Source organism: Choloepus didactylus, chromosome 11 (genome assembly GCF_015220235.1).
Source record: "Choloepus didactylus isolate mChoDid1 chromosome 11, mChoDid1.pri, whole genome shotgun sequence".
Lineage (NCBI taxonomy): Eukaryota > Metazoa > Chordata > Mammalia > Pilosa > Megalonychidae > Choloepus > Choloepus didactylus.
In genome coordinates this window covers 15807218-15824539 of record NC_051317.1, presented here as the reverse complement: position 1 = coordinate 15824539, position 17322 = coordinate 15807218, and the positions used below count along the sequence as shown (strand labels likewise).

The following is a 17322-nucleotide window of genomic DNA, read 5'->3' as shown; positions in this document are numbered from 1 at the left end:
TTGTGTGTTCATCACCAAAATTAATTTTTGAACATTTTCATTATCACACACACCAAAATAATAATAATAAAAATTAAAGTGAAAAAGAACAAAGTAAAAACACTGGATGCCTTTTTTTTTTTTTTTTTTGGCCCCCATTTTTCTACTCATCCCTCCATACACTGGACAAAGGGGAGTGTGGTCCATATGGCTTTTCCAATCACATTGTTACCCCTCGTAAGCTATAATCGTCTTCAAGATTCAAGGGTTCTGGGTTGATTCTGATCTGTATTTCACAGTTGTATATTAATTTTCATCTTGCCCTCTAAAGTAGAGAATGGTATACTTTGGGGCTTCCTTTACAAATCTTCAGGGAAGCTTTAAAATGCAAAAATGACTAGTATAGACTTAATACTAGTTGATAGTTGTAGCCAGTGGTGGCATTGATTGTTGTGGTTCGTGTGGGGGGTGACAGGAAACATCTTGACTCTGCTGGGTGAGGAGGAAATATGTGGACCTTCAATGTAGAGTAGACTATGATTTTAATATCCAAAAAGAATGTTTTGCTAAAATGAGGCTATGAAGTAACAAGCGGTACAACCAGGTCTTGAGAATCCTCCATCATTTAATCCTCCAAGAGTTGTATCCTCTTTCTTCCAACTGCTTAGCAATGCTCAGAAAATGAGTGATAATGTGAATTCTCTTTACTAATACTAAGGTCTTTCCAGCCTTAGTGCAAATTTCTTTTTGCATAGATGCGGGAATTGAAGGACTGGGATCCACCCATCTTTCATAGGTCCACTGTACACTTACCCAATATTAGCCAACATTCATAGAGTATCTACTATGTGCTCTACATGGAATATCTCATCATTCTTAGGAGGATCCTTTGTGGTGGGTGCTATTTCTGTCCTTATATTTCAAATGAAAAAGGGAAAGCCCAAAAAGGCCAATTTGTGCCCAAATTGTCCAGCGGAACCAGAATTTGAGGCCAGGAAGGTAACCCCTGAGTCAAACTTAGCTTAAGTGGGTTAAGGCCTTCGTTGCCTCTTTCCAGCAACTTCCCACCAGCTCAAGCCAGGAGTAGAATGAAGTTTGGGAAAGCATCCGAATCACCTGGGGAGCTTGTTAAAGTGCAATTCCCGGATCCCCTGGGAATCTGGAGTGTTAACAGACACTTTAAGTGATAATGAGGTAGGTGGTGAGATACTACACTAAAGCGGGTTAAGCATCGGTCTGCAGCGTTAGCCTGTCACTTGGGCACTATGGGGGCGCTAGGCTCTTCCTAGTCAGAGCCGCGCGCCACGCCCCGCCGGCGAGGCAGAGCACAGAAAGGTGCTGCCCTCCGGCGGCCGCGGCTGCGCAGTGCCGCCCTCTGGCGGCCCCGTTCCTTCTTCCCATCAGCCTCGGCTTGCGGGCCTTTCAAACATGGAGGAGCGGGAGAGGGGGGCGAGGTCGGCTCGCGCCGGGAGCCCCGCGCGCTCGCCCAGCCCGCGGCTAGATGTCAGCTCTGACAGCTTCGACCCGCTGCTGGCCCTGTACGCGCCCCGCCTGCCGCCTATCCCTTACCCCAACGCCCCCTGCTTCAACAACCTGGCCGAGTACGAGAGCTTCCTCAGGACCGGGTACCGGGGCGGCGGGCGTGGACGGGCGCGGGGCGCGGCCGCAGGCTCCGGGGGCTCCACTGGCCTCCCCACGGCTCTCACCGCCGCCGGGCCCTCGGGCAGGACCCGCCGCCGCCTGGACGCTCCCGCCCCGGACCCCGAGCGCATCCAGCGCCTCCGCCGCCTCATGGTAGCCAAGGAGGAAGGGGATGGGACCGCCGGGGCGCGCCGGCGGGGTCGGGGTCGCAGCAGGAAGGCGCCACGCAACGTGCTCACCCGAATGCCCTGTGAGTCCGGCGGGCCGGGGCGGGGGAAGAGGGACCCGCTGTCCAGAAGGTGGCGGCCGAGGGGGAGTTTGAGTGGTGATAGAGCTTTGGCGGGGGTCTGCAGACATTAGGGGGAGGGTCTTGGCGAAGGTTTGCAGAACTAATCAGCGCCAATGGGGAGGATCTGCTTGGGTAATGGAGGCTTGGGGAGGGTCTCCTTGAGTATTGGAAAGTCTGCTTCAGTATCGGGGTGGGGGGCTGTAAGGAGTAGGGGGGTAAGGAGACCTGGGGAGGGCATGCATGAGTAACGGGTGTAGAAGGTCTGCAGAGGTAATCGAGAGCCACGGAAGTGTCTGCAGAGGTGATGAGGAGTCTGCACAGGGTCTGCAGGAGTGATAGGGGACCTGGAGAGGTGGGTCTGGAAAAGGTCTCAGAATTTGGGGAACATCATAGAGGGTCTGCAGAGGTGATGAGAGGTCTTGGGGGACTGCAAACAGGTGGGGTGGGGGCCGTACAGAAGTGGGAGAGGGCACAGCCAATATCGGGAAGAAGATTCAATAGGATTTGGGGATGATCAGGTGGATCATGGAGAGATCTGTTCAGACGGCACAAAGGACATAACCCCACAGCTCATTCCAGGGTGCTATAAAGCAGGAGAGGGGCTGCAGGGTCTTGATACATGTATGTTCGTATTACTAAATCACAAATGCTGGAGTGCAGCAGGCACAAAATGCCATTAAAACACAGATGCTGTTTTACAGCCACTCTGCCTGGTTGGTTGCAGGACTGTGTCTGTCAGGCTCATATTACCATATGTGCAGGTTATTTTAAGTTCTGAAGGTATAAATGGCACAAGGGAATTTCCTGGAGCCTCCTAATAGATCCTTAGAGTAAAGCTGTAAACAGCCAAGGTTGCTAATGTGTGAGTTAGGTCTTGTATAAATGGAATAAAAGCAGCCCAAGGTTATATCTTTTGTCATCTGGCAAACAGTTCTGACATCTGCCCTGCGAACACAATGACCTACTTAGCCATTCAGAGCATCTGTATCCTGATAGCTAAATTATTACATTATTAAATCACTGCCTTTTGAATGGAGGGGTGTGCTAAGCAAGGGAATATTTTGCTTCATTCCTAGAAATGTGTTTATTAAGAGAGAAACATCCTGAAAAGCTGTGGTGCTGTTACGGATGCTTCTGTCAGAATGTTTATCAAGCCAGAACATCCCTACTCAGGAACACAAGAACAAACTATGCATGTTCCTAAAATGAGAGCAGTTCGGGGGAACTTTACTTTGCCTTTATCTTTTGCCACCATGAGATAGTTGAAATTCATTCCAAGTTTTAGATTGTAACATTGATTTCCATTTTGTCAGTTCTTATTGCTTTGCTACTGAGGTGGGTGGTTTTAGCTTTACCTATGGAACCTGTTGCTATATTGGTATGACAGAGAGTTTTTGACCAGTTTAGTCGACTGACCATGATTAAATATATGCCTAGTCTCAAAGAATGTGCTCTAGCCACTGAAAATTTTACTTATGCCACTAGAACCAGTTGGGTGTACATAACAGAGATACATAGACATGACGGAGTTGCTGACATTTAGAAAGCAAGAAAACCATAGAAGTATGGATGAGGATTAGGTTTATTCTGCAAAGAGTCCTTGTAAGAGGTAAGCTTTAAGTCTTGAAATTAAGGAAGGACATGGATTAGGATAATAGTAATTATTTAAAAATCAGACATTGCAGTGTAATTTATACACAGCAAAAATCATCAGTTTTATGTTAGTTTTGACAAATGTAGAGAGTTGTGAAACCACCACCACAATGACATATATGAAACATTTTCTTCACTCCAAAAAATTTCCTCCTGCTCCTTGTTTTATTGTTGCTGATTATATCTACTATTGAGTACTGCTGCTGTATACTGTGTTAAGTATCTCATTTTACCCTTAGGACAACTCTGTGAGGTAGATTCTATTTTATAGATGAGGAAACTGCAGTTCATTGAGGTTAATCAAGTTTCCAGGGTCAGAAGGCTCTTGATTGTTGCAGGGCCTGTGTGCTTAACCATTATGCTAGTTTCAGGAAAGGAAAAGAGAAGAGTAAATTCTAGTATTTTCCTTTCTTGCTTGCTCCTGATGGGTGAAGAGTGCCCCATAAATGAGGCAGAAGGTGTGTGCCCAGAGTGTGAGAACTGAATTTGAGTTGAGAGAGATATGTTGCTGGAAGACTTTGCAGACCCAGCCAAAGAATTTCTATTTGAATTTGTTTTGGTAGACAGTGGAAAACCATGGTATATATTCTTAAGCAGGACAATGACATGGCACAACTACTTTTAGGATAAATGTTTCTAGTAGTAACATGAATTTGGGGACATGGAGTACAGCATGGATTCTGGCATTTGATTACCTCCGTTTGAACAATGGCTCCTCCATTTCTAGACATTTTACTTTAGGCAAGTTACTTAGACTTTTTTGGGCCATAGTTTCCTCATCTGTAAAATGAGAGCAATCATAGTGTCTGTCTATCGTTGTAAGGATAGAACTGCTTAATACATTAAAGCCTTCACAAGGGTGCCTAGCACATAGGGGAGTTCTGGTAAATGTTAAAAGTGTCATGCATGGTGGTGGTGGTGGTTATTATTACTTTCAGTGTCATAATTAAAGGCCTCAGGTCAGGGTACATGTTACTTCCCCTGGATTAAGTGTTGGCTCAGCTGTTTACTAGGCAAATAACCTTGACCAAGTTACTCAACCTTTCTGAGCCTTAGTTTTCCCATCTATGGGAAACACATAGTACCTATGTGTTAGGGTTGTTGTAAGAATGAAATAGACTAATGTATGTAAAACTAAGCTTAGCAAAGTCCATGGCTCATACTCAGAGCTTAGTAATTAGTGATGATGATGATGACAGCTATGGTCATGACGTTGTTAACGTGAGTGAGGGAGTGAGGAAACTGTTGAAGTAAACCATTCAGCTATGGCTTCAGACTGAATCCAACTATGGTTGGAAAGAGAGATGAAAGGGCAGATCGTAGTTATTAAGCATCTATTGCCTGAACTTAGTAATGGTCAAGTGCAGGGAGAAATGAGAGTGAATCTAAAAATGACCCATATTTGGAAGGGTTCGTCCCAGAGTAGTGACAGTGGAGAAAGGAGATTTAGAAGAATAATTTTATTCAAAGATAAGGCATATGTTTTGGTGTATTAGGTTTTAGAAACCTGGTTCACGTCCATTTGGAGTTTGTCATGGAGACTGCTGGAAAGAGAATGTGTGTTTTGATTAAGAATGGGTGCTCATTTTGGCCTTGGCAGTGTGCTCTGGTAGGTGGTGCTGGTGTTTGTTTGTTTTTTTTTTTTTTTGATCATCCGAGGCAAGAAATGCTTCCTTATCAAATCTTTAGAAGAAAAAAAGATCAAGAGAAAGACACAGATACGACAGTTGGAACACCTGAGTTTGTCATTTGCTTAATGAGAACAAGGGAATGTTGTTCAGATACATGCTTGCCCTTTCTCTCTGTTTGGGGGATGTAGGGGAAGAAGTAGTGTCCCTCTTTTTTTCCAAGTTAAAGATAGAAGAAGAATGGTCTTCCTACTCTTTATAGAAATACATATATATAGGGAGGGGAGGTGGTATGATTCTCTATAGGCAAAGAGAATAATCCAAGCAGTGTGATCAATTTCTGTGAAATTGAATTATGGAGACTTATTCCTGAAATAAATCTAGAAGTTAACTAGTCTAACCTCTTATGGATGAGGAACTTTAACTTGTAGGGAAAGAGTTACCTGTCAGGGTCACACAACTAGTTATAATGACCTAAATGTTTACAAGGCTTGATGTAACACTGGCTATAACACCTATCCAGATATATGCATATGCACACACACCCTTATGTATTAAAGGTTCAAGGGACCTTAAAATATTGCTAGAGGAGGGGTAGATGAAGGCCAGACCAAGATTCTCATGTTCTTTCCAAGGCCTCTGTTTTTTGTCTTTTTTTAACTTTGCCTCAAACTGTGCCTTCTTGCTAAGTTTTCAATGTGACAAAAACTCCCACTTCTCATCTGCTAAATCACTTGCTTCTTAATCCAAAAGTATTTTCTTTTATTAATTCATCACGCCATCATTCATAAGCAAACCCTGAATGAGGGATAAGAAGGTCAGGAGGAACCTGCTTAGTTATCCAAACTAAAACACAGGACTCTTTTATGCCACTAGAAACAACATAGAGAGAAGTTATTTCTGTTTACCATCAATGGCACATGCTCTCCAAATAATTTTTTTTTAGAAAAAGTCATATTGTTTATTTATATCTTCAATAAACAACCTATGATAAAATAAATTTTTAAGATTAGTTTTGTAAAAATCAAAGAGTACTTTGAAAATACAATGGTATTATCAAATTTATCCCCACCATACCACAGAAAAATTCTTTGATGTTAAAATAAGGGTTAAATGTACCAATTCTTTTTTTTACATGCAAAATGATGAATTGTCTGAAATTAGATAAAGAATAAACTATTGATAAACATAACACTTGTTCCAAAATTTATTTTACTCTTAGGGTGTTTAAACTTAAGTACAATATGTAGTTTCTCACTGAACTTTCTGTCAAGAAAATATATGGCCAAACAAAAAAGCCTTAACACTATGGCTCCTTTTTTTTTTTTTAAATTCAATTTTATTGAGATATAGTCACATACCATACAATCATCCAAAGTGTACTGATCAGTTGTTCACAGTACCATCATATAGTTGTTCTCCAAATAATTTTTGTCTTGTATACCTGGGAGGGAGAGAGAGAGAGAGATTAAGACTGTATATTTGTGAGTGAGCTTGTGTTGAACAGGAGGGTTTCTTTGGGGACATTCTATATAGTAAAACCAGCATATTGTGAGATAATAAAAATAAAATTCATCCCTACCCCCAAGTTCTGAAAAAAGAAACCCTCATAGTAAAAGCTGATATGTAGAGTCCCAGTATTCTTTCAGGAGTCATACTGCTCTTTTTACATGGTGCTGATGGCCAATCTCATAGAGCCAGATGCTCAGCGGGTGCCTTTTACACCATCAAGGCTTGGAATACAACCAGTGCTTTTCCTCATGATGAACAGACGATGTGCATTGAAACACTTGTGGCTACAGAGAGCTTGTACAAGGAGTAGATCAGACTGGTGGGGCCAAAAGGCCATTCTCTCTTAGAGGGTTGCATATGTTTAAGGACAGGTGTGTCACATGGTTCATTTCCTTTCAACATATGAACAAGGTTTGAATTCTTTGAAAGGCTCAAGCAGGGTATGTAGTTCATCAGAATTATGCTGAAAAAGTTGTCTTAAGAAAGCACAGAATTGAGAAGAATCTAACTGCTGGTGTGTATTTTAATGTGGTATTATTTCTTTTTTCCCAGAAAAAGTTGTTTTGTACATCTTAGGATCAGTGACATCATAGAATAAAGGATGTACAGGTAGCAACACATTTGGAGGAGATCCATACATATGGTTTATTCACATTCTTCTGTCAGTGGCTTGTCTTGTTTCACTGCCTTGAGTTGTTGGAGATGGTTGGATGGTCTTGGTTGTCAAATCTGGAAATGAGAACAGACCTCCATGCTGTATTGACTGTTCTTCTCTTGTTTCAGTGCACGAGGGTAGCCCTTTGGGTGAACTCCATCGTTGTATCCGGGAAGGGGTGAAGGTGAATGTTCACATCCGCACTTTCAAGGGACTTCGGGGCGTCTGTACAGGCTTCCTCGTTGCATTTGACAAATTCTGGAATATGGTAATTACGCCTTTCTCAAGGGGCTGGAGGACCTCCTAAGGATTAAATCTTTTGGATGTCTCTTAAAGGACATTATTCAACAGAAAAGAAAAAGGTTCATACAGAATGACTTCCCAGAAGAACGAGAATCTTTCTGCTGTCTTGTGCAGCAGAAGGTTCTCTTTAGTTCTTCATTTTTCTTAAGGCAGTGATTTTTGCCCTCCTCATGCTCCCACCCCCCAACCCCCAGAACATCTGGAAATGTTTGGACACATTTTTATTGACACAACTTGAGGCAGAGTACTACTGGCATTTAGTGGGAAAAGCTAGGGATTCTGCTTAACATCCTACAATACACAGCATAGCCTCCTACAACAAAGAATTATCCCATTCAAAGTATCAGTGGTGCCAAGGTTGAGAAACCTAGCCTTAAGGAATAATTGTTGATTTTATCTGTTTTGTAATTTTATATTGATTTCCTATCAACCGTTCTTTCATTTAAAAATGTTTATTGATTTCCCACTTAGTCTGGGCAGTGTTCTAGGTACAGAATTTTTGGAAAAGAGTGAGACATGGTTTCTGCCATCCAGGAATGCTCGCTCTACAGTATTTGGAAGATACATAAGGTTAGGGAGAAAGCAAACATGTCAATAAGCAAGGCACTGTGCATGGTGTTTCCTTATGAAAGATGTACACACCGCTTCATCTTTCTAGAGGTTTACTATCTGGTTACTAGATAGTTTTAGGAGAGAAGGAATATATTATAAGACAACTATAATATGAGGCAGTTAAAATGGGAACCACCAGGACTTTCTAGTGTTTCTTTACCATATGATCTTCCATCTCCAACTTTTCTTTCCTTGTGCTTTATCCCCTTCCATGCATTCTCTTGGATAATAACAATAATTGGTAACATTTATTGAGCACTCACTATATGCTACATACCATATTCCAAGGGCTTTACATACATTATCTCAATGAAAAAGTTGTAGGTACTATTATGGTTCCATTTTACAAATGAAGAAATTGAGGCTGGAGAGGTTGGAAGTTTGGTCTCAGACCACACTATTAGGAAGACGTACCAGGACTTTATCCTAGGTCTTTCTGACCCTAAGACCATGTTCTCAATCATTATGGAATCATAAGACCTAGATTTGAATCCTAGCTTTACCATTTGGTAGCTGTGTGACTCTGGGCAAGGTATTTCTCTGAGCTTCAGTTTGTCATCTCTAAAATGTAGAAAAAATATTTCTATTATTACAGTTTTACCCTTGAAGGGAAAGTATTAAACAGAATACTTTGATGACAGTGATAGTAATAATAATACTGTTACCTTATATTTTTTATCTTGCTTTACAGTTGTCAAAGTAATTTCTCTTACATGATCTCATTTGATCCTATCACCTGTCCTGTGAGGCTGATCTCTTAGAGACAGGAACTTACCAATATTTCTCTCTATAACCCCAGTTAATCTGTTAGTTGCTGTCCTAAGTCCTAGCAAATGAGGATGAGGAGGAAAAAGAAAAAGCAAGAGCAGCTTTCCTCAGGGTGTGATCTGAGTCTACCTGGCATCACAGCCTCCTGGGGTTTCTGGGTAAAACAGAAGGTTCCTGGCCTCCAGACCTATTGGATCAGAATCTTTAGGAGAGCAGCCTTGGAATTTGCATTTTAATAAACTTCCTAGATATTCATGCACGCTGATATTTAAGAACCTCTGCCATGTGGTTGCAAAGACCCTTTACCATAGAAGAGACTGTCTCATATGACAGTAGCGGCTCAGAAATCCTACTCAGAGGACACCAGCTATTGCCATTTCTTCCTACCTAAGGCTGACAGCTTTTAGGCTTAGTCGTTCTACAATTAGATATTATTCTGCCTTTTTTTCCCCTCCTAAAAGCCTTAAAATAAAATGTTTAATTTAATTACTATTAAATTATTTTAAAATGATTTTTTTTTTTAATGTTTTCTCTTTGGACTGTTCCTCCAGGCACTTACTGATGTGGATGAGACCTACCGAAAACCTGTTCTGGGCAAAGCGTACGAACGGGAGTCTTCATTAACCCTCACTCGGGTAGGCAGTCTCCCCTGCCTTACTGATACCCAGCGTGCTTTTAAGCTTAGGAATTAAGGTCTCTGAGCACAATGACCAGGATCCCTAAAGGGAAAGCCCTATTACTGAGAACCAGGTGTGCTGTACCAAAGTCTTCATTATTCTCTCTTCTCATACTTCCAGCTAATCTCAAATGAGTCCATGCTGCTAATGTGCATGCTATCTGAGCAACAGGCTATTTCTTAGAAGGCTCAAAAGTCTTTCAGCTTTATACCAAGAAATAAGCAGGTGCCTTTTCTCTTGACAGACTTAGTGGTTCATATGTGTTGTCTAGAAATAGAAAATTCATTGCTAACTTTCATAAAATTGCAAAGCAGGAAGACCTTGGAGCATATTTAAGGAACCTGGTCTTTTTCTATGTATTGTGGAGGGATGCTGAGGGCTAAAGAGAAGGCTAACCTTTGGAATTGCTTTTCTTACAGCTATTTGATCGGCTAAAACTTCAAGATTCCTCCAAGAAGGAAGCAGATTCTAGATCTGCAGTTGAAGATTCCACTCTGTCCAGACACTCCCAGACATCCACTTGGAAGGTGGCTACAGTGTGGGGAAGAGGAGACACTGACCGGGGGTCACACAAGCACTCCCGCTCTGTCCCTTCTTCCCTTCAGGCCTCTGGAAGGGAGGAATCCAGGTCAGAGCTATCAGGAAGGACTACACGGACAGAAGGGTCTAGTGCTGGAGGTACCTTTTCCAGAGCTACCACCCTTTCCAGGGGCCAACCTCGTAAGAAAAACCGAAAGCCCAAAGTTGATTACCAGCAGGTATTTACTCGACATATAAACCAGATTTTCATTCGAGGTGAGAATGTTCTGCTGGTTCATCTTGCACAGTGACCACCTCAGCCTCACTTGAGCTGTGGTTTTAGAAATAAAATGCATGAATAGCTGCTAAGCTTTATCCTAATATCCCAATGAACCTGAGTTGGAATGATTCCTTCTGGTCCTGCATGTGCAGAGGACAGAGTCAGGCCTGGGCCCTCTGGGAGATGAGCTCCCTCAAGGAGAGGGGAGGCCTTTGAAGGGTGGGTGTTTGCATTAACATAAAGGCAAAAGTGATATATAGATACCTGCATCTGACTTGGTATCATGGTCTACTTCAGACACTTAAACCAAACCAAACAGAAGATATTCCATTTGAATTAGTGGTCATAGTGTGAATTAAGTTCACTCCTCAGAAACTATAGCAATTAAAAAAAAAAAAAACCTTTCTCAAAAAGAATGATCATCTCATTCCTAAAAGCTAGCACCCTGAGTACGCTCCGATTTGATTCTAAGAGTAGGAATGTGAACTGGTCTGGAGCCTTGCACCCACATCTTGTAACTGACCCTTGAATTTTGCTCTGCATCATTCTCTCTTGATCAAGGAATAAATTTTTTCCTCCTTATTTTGAAAAGGAATACAGGGCTGCGTCAGCCTTGCCCTTACCAGATGCAGCCTCTACAAAGTCATACCAGGTGGAACTGTAAGATGCTTGTGTAGTGGCTTCTTGTCCTTAGTTCTAACTTCTGTGCACAGTGCTATTGCATGACTCTGTGGTGTTGCCCTCTGTATGCATTGTGAGCTTTCCTGTGAGCTTTCTGGCAAGAGACTGTGATCTTTGTGTCTGGCTTCAAAAAGTTCTGCATGAATTCAGTACTACACATACATCACATAGCTAAAAGTCCCCTCTCCAGGTGGGGCTGGCCCTATGTGTAATATTCTTCAGAATTGTTAAACCATGAAACAGGGGTGATAGTTTTATTCCCTGTGTCAGGCCAAAGAGGTTCTTACAAAGTACAGTGGGTTGTGTCTCCAAGAGACACTTTACCCATAGCATGGCTTGAGTAACAGGAAGACCATAGAACCCACTATTGCTTCTGCTTGAATCATACTATACTCTTTTTCAATCACCAGTGCAGATTAGGCTACATCTTGACCCAGAGACTGTTAGGAAATTTATATTTTTGTTTTGTTAGTTTATATTTGGTTTTATTTTAGATGAATTATTTCCAAAGTGAGAATGAGAAACAGCTAACTAGTTAAAATGTATGAAAAGAAAAGGTTCCCCTGCTGTTTGTTGTGTGACTTAATAAGCCTTCTGAGAAGCAGGTGAGCATGTAGGGGGCTAGAATGCCTGGTCCTTCTGCTGGCTAGGCCACTCGCTGGTTCATCATGTGATAAAAGGTGAGCAGACTTAGCCTCTCTGTTCCTCAGTTTTCTCCATCAGACACCTACCTCACAGGGGTATTGAGATAATAATTCAGAAAGGCATTTTAAAGTCTCTAAACACGTTTAAGTGCCAAGAATCATTTTTCTAACTCTTTCATAGCTTCATAAGAATTCTGTGTCTTATGAGCAAGGCAGGTGCTACATAGGAAAGTAATCTCCATAGGTATCATTAGGGATAATTATGATCTTGTTACTATAACCAGAAGGCAATGATATCTTTGGGAACTCTTTTCCATACTCCATTCCTTCCTCCTCAGTGGTAGTGGAAGTTCTCAAAAGAATATCTTTCACTAAGAAGAGAGTAACATTCTTTGCTGCTCCCCCATGTCCCAGTTCCACCCTTTTCTGATACTTATCAGGAAGAATTCCCTGGGCTTTCCTAGGGGTTTATATGATAGTACCAAAGGGAGAGTGAACATCTAAAAATGATAAATCCCCAAAGGGGAATTTGTGGACATTTTTAAAATCTTGTTTCTTTGTTTTTATGTTTAAATGCATTTTAAAATATACTCTTGAATCAGATCAGATGAACTAGCAGTTTATAGAGGTTCAGGTTACAAACTCAAGTGAACAATTATCTTTGGAATATGCCAACCTAAATTCTCTTCTAAATAGTGTGTCTGAAGTCTCAGTTCCCAAATTAGTAGTTGTCTTGTTTAATGATCAGGCAGCCTTGCCTGTACCTCTACCGGCCTCCTCTGTTTGGCCATCCTCATCTGTTTGCCCTCCCGTTTCAGCTAGAAGCTTTAATGAATATTGTGTTTTACTGATAAAGTAGAAGTTTGGAATCAAAAGAAGTATAATCAGTTTCCACTCATTCCAGTTCCTAATTAAATCTAACCCAATTTATTTTAAACACATGCCTGTTTTCATGTTGGCATCTAATTTTTGTATATCCATATAAGGATAAACTGGCTACGTTTCTGCCCAACTTAACAATTCTGACTATGAAAATTCTTTTTTAAATGTTGTATGAACTGACTTATGTGTCCATATGCCTCATTTTTTTTGTTTGGTTCAGTCAGTGATTGTGGAATGAATGCTGCCTAATAAATGTACTATTTTGTACAAACCATGATAATTATTTTTTAGAGATTCAAATTTTTAAAAATTTTTGCCTTTCTTATTGGAGGAGTTTTTCAAAAGGAAGAAAAAATAGATTTTAAGGTATATGCTGATCAAAAAATGTGATATCTAGGATTTTACAATAAGTTGCTATGGAAATAACTGAAGTCTTCCTCAGGAGAAGCAAAAAATGGGTGAAGTAACAGCCAGAATAGCCAAGTCCTGGAAGCCTCCACCAGCTTACCTGAGGGGGGATCCTAAGCAGCTGAAATCTAGCAAAACTGGTTTCAGAATTCTCCAGGGTAGAAATTGTACTTTTTTTGTGTACCTCCAACTTTGGATCCTCAAAGTAATCTCTAGATATGGGAGAATGTTTCCATATCAATTCATAGGACATCTTTTAACTTGTTGAGGTCTCAGGAATGTCCAGCTTTGTTAGATGATAAAAAGTATTTAAAAATGGAACATAAGATTTCACACCCTGAAGAATTTCATATGCTGTTCTTTGTACATAAAGGTGATTCTACTGCTCTACCATTGGGAGAACTTCTCCTTTAGGTTGTCTACTAGTATTTGGGAAGCTTTATGTTTTCTTTCAGGGACCATCTTATGACCAGAAGTGGGCTATTTGTGAAATGGGTAGCCAGAATTGGCAGTGTCTAACACGTCAAGTTAGAAAACCTGGAAACCATTAGCATTAAAATCTAGGTGCGTAGATATCCTTGCTGTGAAGTGTTAGTGGATCAGAAAGGACTCCATCTATCCTCATGGCAAAATAGTCCAGGAACATGTATATAGATTGTCGGATCACAAGCTATGAGCCACCCTTAAACCTTCTAGAAGCCTTACAGAAATCTGGGTGTACCACTTTTACCCTTTGATGCAGAATGGATGTTTGTATTTCTGTTTGCACTATTTCCATAGTAGCTGACATGGGCAAGATCATGAAATCATGTTCTATAAATTGCTTTTTTAAATTTTATCTAAAATTTGCCTTTTGGTAAAATATAAATTATTCAAAGACAGATAGCTATTACTGGTGTTCCCCCAAAGCTTTCCAATCTTTAATGTATTTTTTATTAATGAAATGGTTGCTGTGGGAAGGTCAAGGTTCATGTGAGAGTATTATGTACAAATACAATGATTTTGCGATTGTTTTATTTTTCTTTTCCTGTGCCAGATATAAAATGCAGTTGACCCCTTTCCAGTAACTTATGTTCATTGGCCTGTGTTTTTCTGGGCAGTTTGTCAGAAGGCTTTTCTTGGTGGTTGTAAAGCAAGAAAATTTTATCTGGGCCTGTGTAATGAAGGTGGGTGGTCTGTCATTACTTTCTGGTAAATTGAGTTGATGGATTTAAGATAAGTCTTTGTGGTTCCTGCCTCAGTTTCCTGGGCTCTGAAGAAGAGTTGGGCCTCCTTTCCTCTCAGTGTTTTGAATATTTCTCAAATGTTTGTAAGTTCTCTTGCACTCCTCTAATAACAATGAAAGCTTTCTGTCAAGAAATGGTTTGGGATGATTCTGAATATCTAAGGGAAGAAAAATAAGTACACCTGAGACCTTCAGTTGGTCTTTATTTAGAATAAAAAGTAGTTTGAGAAGCTACCAGAGTTAGTGCTTCTTTAAAAATACTCTCTCTGAAAAGATGGGAACTGTCCCTCAGGAAAGCTATAAAAAGCTATCCCCAGTACATTGCAGTTGCTTTTGATTTTTAGTCCTTTGGAACAAATACCTGATGTCTGATGTCATTTTTTTTACAGCTGTGAAAAAAATATCTGAAACATTTTAAGGAGTATTATTTAAACTATGATTATCTGCCTGACTTATGTGTGAGGTAGGTTCTAGGCAACTATCTATTCCTTTTTCTGTTTCCCTGGCAGTAAAGAGAGTAAGCCATGTCTTAAAAAGTGATTTGCTTATTCCATACTGGCATCTGAAGACATTAGCCTTCTCTTTGGCAACCCTTAGAATAACCCTTTGCACCATGACTTAAGGTTTGTGTTTTTGTTTTGTTTTGTTTTGTTTTAGAAAGGGCTGAACCTGGATTACTATGTATTTATAGTTTCACTATTCAGATACCAGCTGCCAAAAGACAAACCATGACTTGTAATCTTGTCTTTAAATTACTTCTAATTGTTAAGTTCACTTAAACCCTTCCTGTTTAGGAAGGATTGCTGCTAGTAATATCAGTTTGCAAAGTTCTGCTTTAGAAGTGTGTCATATGGGAGTCTGAAAACTATATTAAATATGATTGTATTAACATACTGGCTGCTTTGTCTCTGTTGATATTTTCTGGGGGAGGGGGCAAGAGAATCTGTTACCAGCTGAAGACACCTGTCTAGAGAGCCTTCTGCAGTCTCAGTGTTGTAAACTTATGCCTTTTCTTTACTAAAGAACATCTAGATTGCCATCCTCGAGGTAGCACTTTTTTTCCCAAGTTTATGTAAAGTTCATGCAAAAGAAAAGGAACTTGCCCACATTGTTAACTATCTCTTCAAAGCCCCAAGCAATAGTAATTGCCCTGTGAATTTATAGTACCAAATAGCTCACTGGTCTTAATCCATTCTCTTCATGATTTGCTGAAATCATTAGCAACTCTGCTCCCCTCTGTTTTACCATATTTGATTAACTGATCCTCATATACTTCCAGAAATATGTAAATTTTCCACCAGCTTTCCTCTGTGCATGTACAGGAAGTTGAACTGCTGAAGGATTTTCCACGTTGATTACTTCATCTCCTCAGTATATTTCCAGAACTGAGTTACCTGAGTAAGGTGGACAAACAAAAACCAAATTGTTTCTTGGAGAGGGCAACCTCAAATTAACTGTCAAGACTCAATTCCCGTCCCAGTACAACCCAGAGTAATTTGGGCAGACAAAAAAAGGATTTGCAAAGCCCCCTTGAGGGACTGGAGAAAAATGCAAAAATATTAAACCTCCCCAACTGGGAAATCCTTGATATTCTCGCAAGCATGGGGGACTACCAGCTTAGTAGGCTGAGACCTCAATCCTGGGGCTTGCCCTTCTGAAGCTTGTTACTGCAAAGGAGAGGCTAAGCCTACTCATAATTGTGCCTAAGAGTCACCCCCAGAGGGCCTCTTTTGTTGCTCAGATGTGGCCTCTCTCTCTAAGCCAACTCGGCAGGTAAAATCACTGCCCTCCCTGCCCCCCCTTATGTGGGACATGACTCCCAGGGATGTAAATCTCCCTGGCAACATGGGTTGTGACTCCCAGGGATGAGCCTGGACCCTGCATCGTGTGACTGAGAAAGCCGCCTTGGACCCAAAAAGGGGAAGAGAAATGAAACAAAATAAAGTTTTAGTGGCTGAGAGATTTCAAATGGAGTCAAGAGGTCATTCTGGAGGTAACTCTTATGAGTTATATAATATCCCTCTTTAGTTTATCAGAATAGTTGGAAGGAAATGTCTGAAACTGTTGAATTGCAATCCAGTATCCTTGATTCTTGAAGGTGAGCCTATAACTACATGGCTTATATGGTGTGACTGTGTGATTGTGAAAACCTATGGTTCACACTCCCTTTACCCAGTGTGTGGACAAATGAGTAGAAAAACGGGAACAAAAGTAAATGACTAGTATGGGGGAGGAGGGGTATAGGACATTTTGAGTGTTCTTTTTGCTTTTATTTTTATTATTTTTTGGAGTAATGAAAATGTTCAAAAATTGAGGTGATGAATGCACAACTATATGATGATACTGTGAACAGTTGTACACTTTGGATGATTGTATGGTATATGAATATATTTCAATTAAAAATGGTGTATTAGGGTTCTCTAGGGAAACAGAATCAATGAGAGGTGTCTATGAGTATAAAATTTATAAAAGTGACTTACGCAACTGTGGGTATGCACGAGTCCAAATTCTGTAGAGCAGTCAGCAAACTGTCAACTCCAAGGAAGATGTCCGATGAACTCCTCAGGAAACGAACTGGCAACTTCGACGAACTCCTCAGGAAACGCTTCACTGGGCAGCCGAAGAAGAAGTGAAGGTCCTCTATCTGTCTTGCTTATAAGTCTTGAACTGATTAATTGGATTAAATCCAGCCAATTGCATTCTCTCATTGTGAAAGACACACCCTTTGGTGAGTTATCAGTCACAGCTGCAGTCAATTGACTGATGATTTAAGAAACCAGCCTGTTGGTTTATTAACCAGCCACAAACGACCCCACGGCAATTGTTAGGCCAGTGTTTGCTTGACCAGACAACTGGGTACTATCACCTGGCCAAGTTGACACATGAACCTAACCATCACAAATGGTAAAAAAAAAAAATCGAGGGATACAAGTACTGGAGAAAATGTGGAGAAAGGGATGTACCTA

General features: G+C 40.8%; 1 protein-coding gene across 1 annotated transcript; it reads left to right on the top strand.

The window, feature by feature from the left end:
* Positions 1 to 1400: 1400 nt before the first annotated feature.
* On the top strand, positions 1401 to 15232 carry LSM11 (LSM11, U7 small nuclear RNA associated). The gene is made up of 4 exons (XM_037799118.1): positions 1401 to 1870; positions 7486 to 7625; positions 9592 to 9675; positions 10137 to 15232. The coding sequence occupies exons 1-4, from the start codon at positions 1408 to 1410 to the stop codon at positions 10545 to 10547; spliced, it is 1098 nt and encodes a 365-aa protein (XP_037655046.1). The 5' UTR covers positions 1401 to 1407; the 3' UTR covers positions 10548 to 15232.
* The last annotated feature ends 2090 nt before the right edge of the window (positions 15233 to 17322 follow it).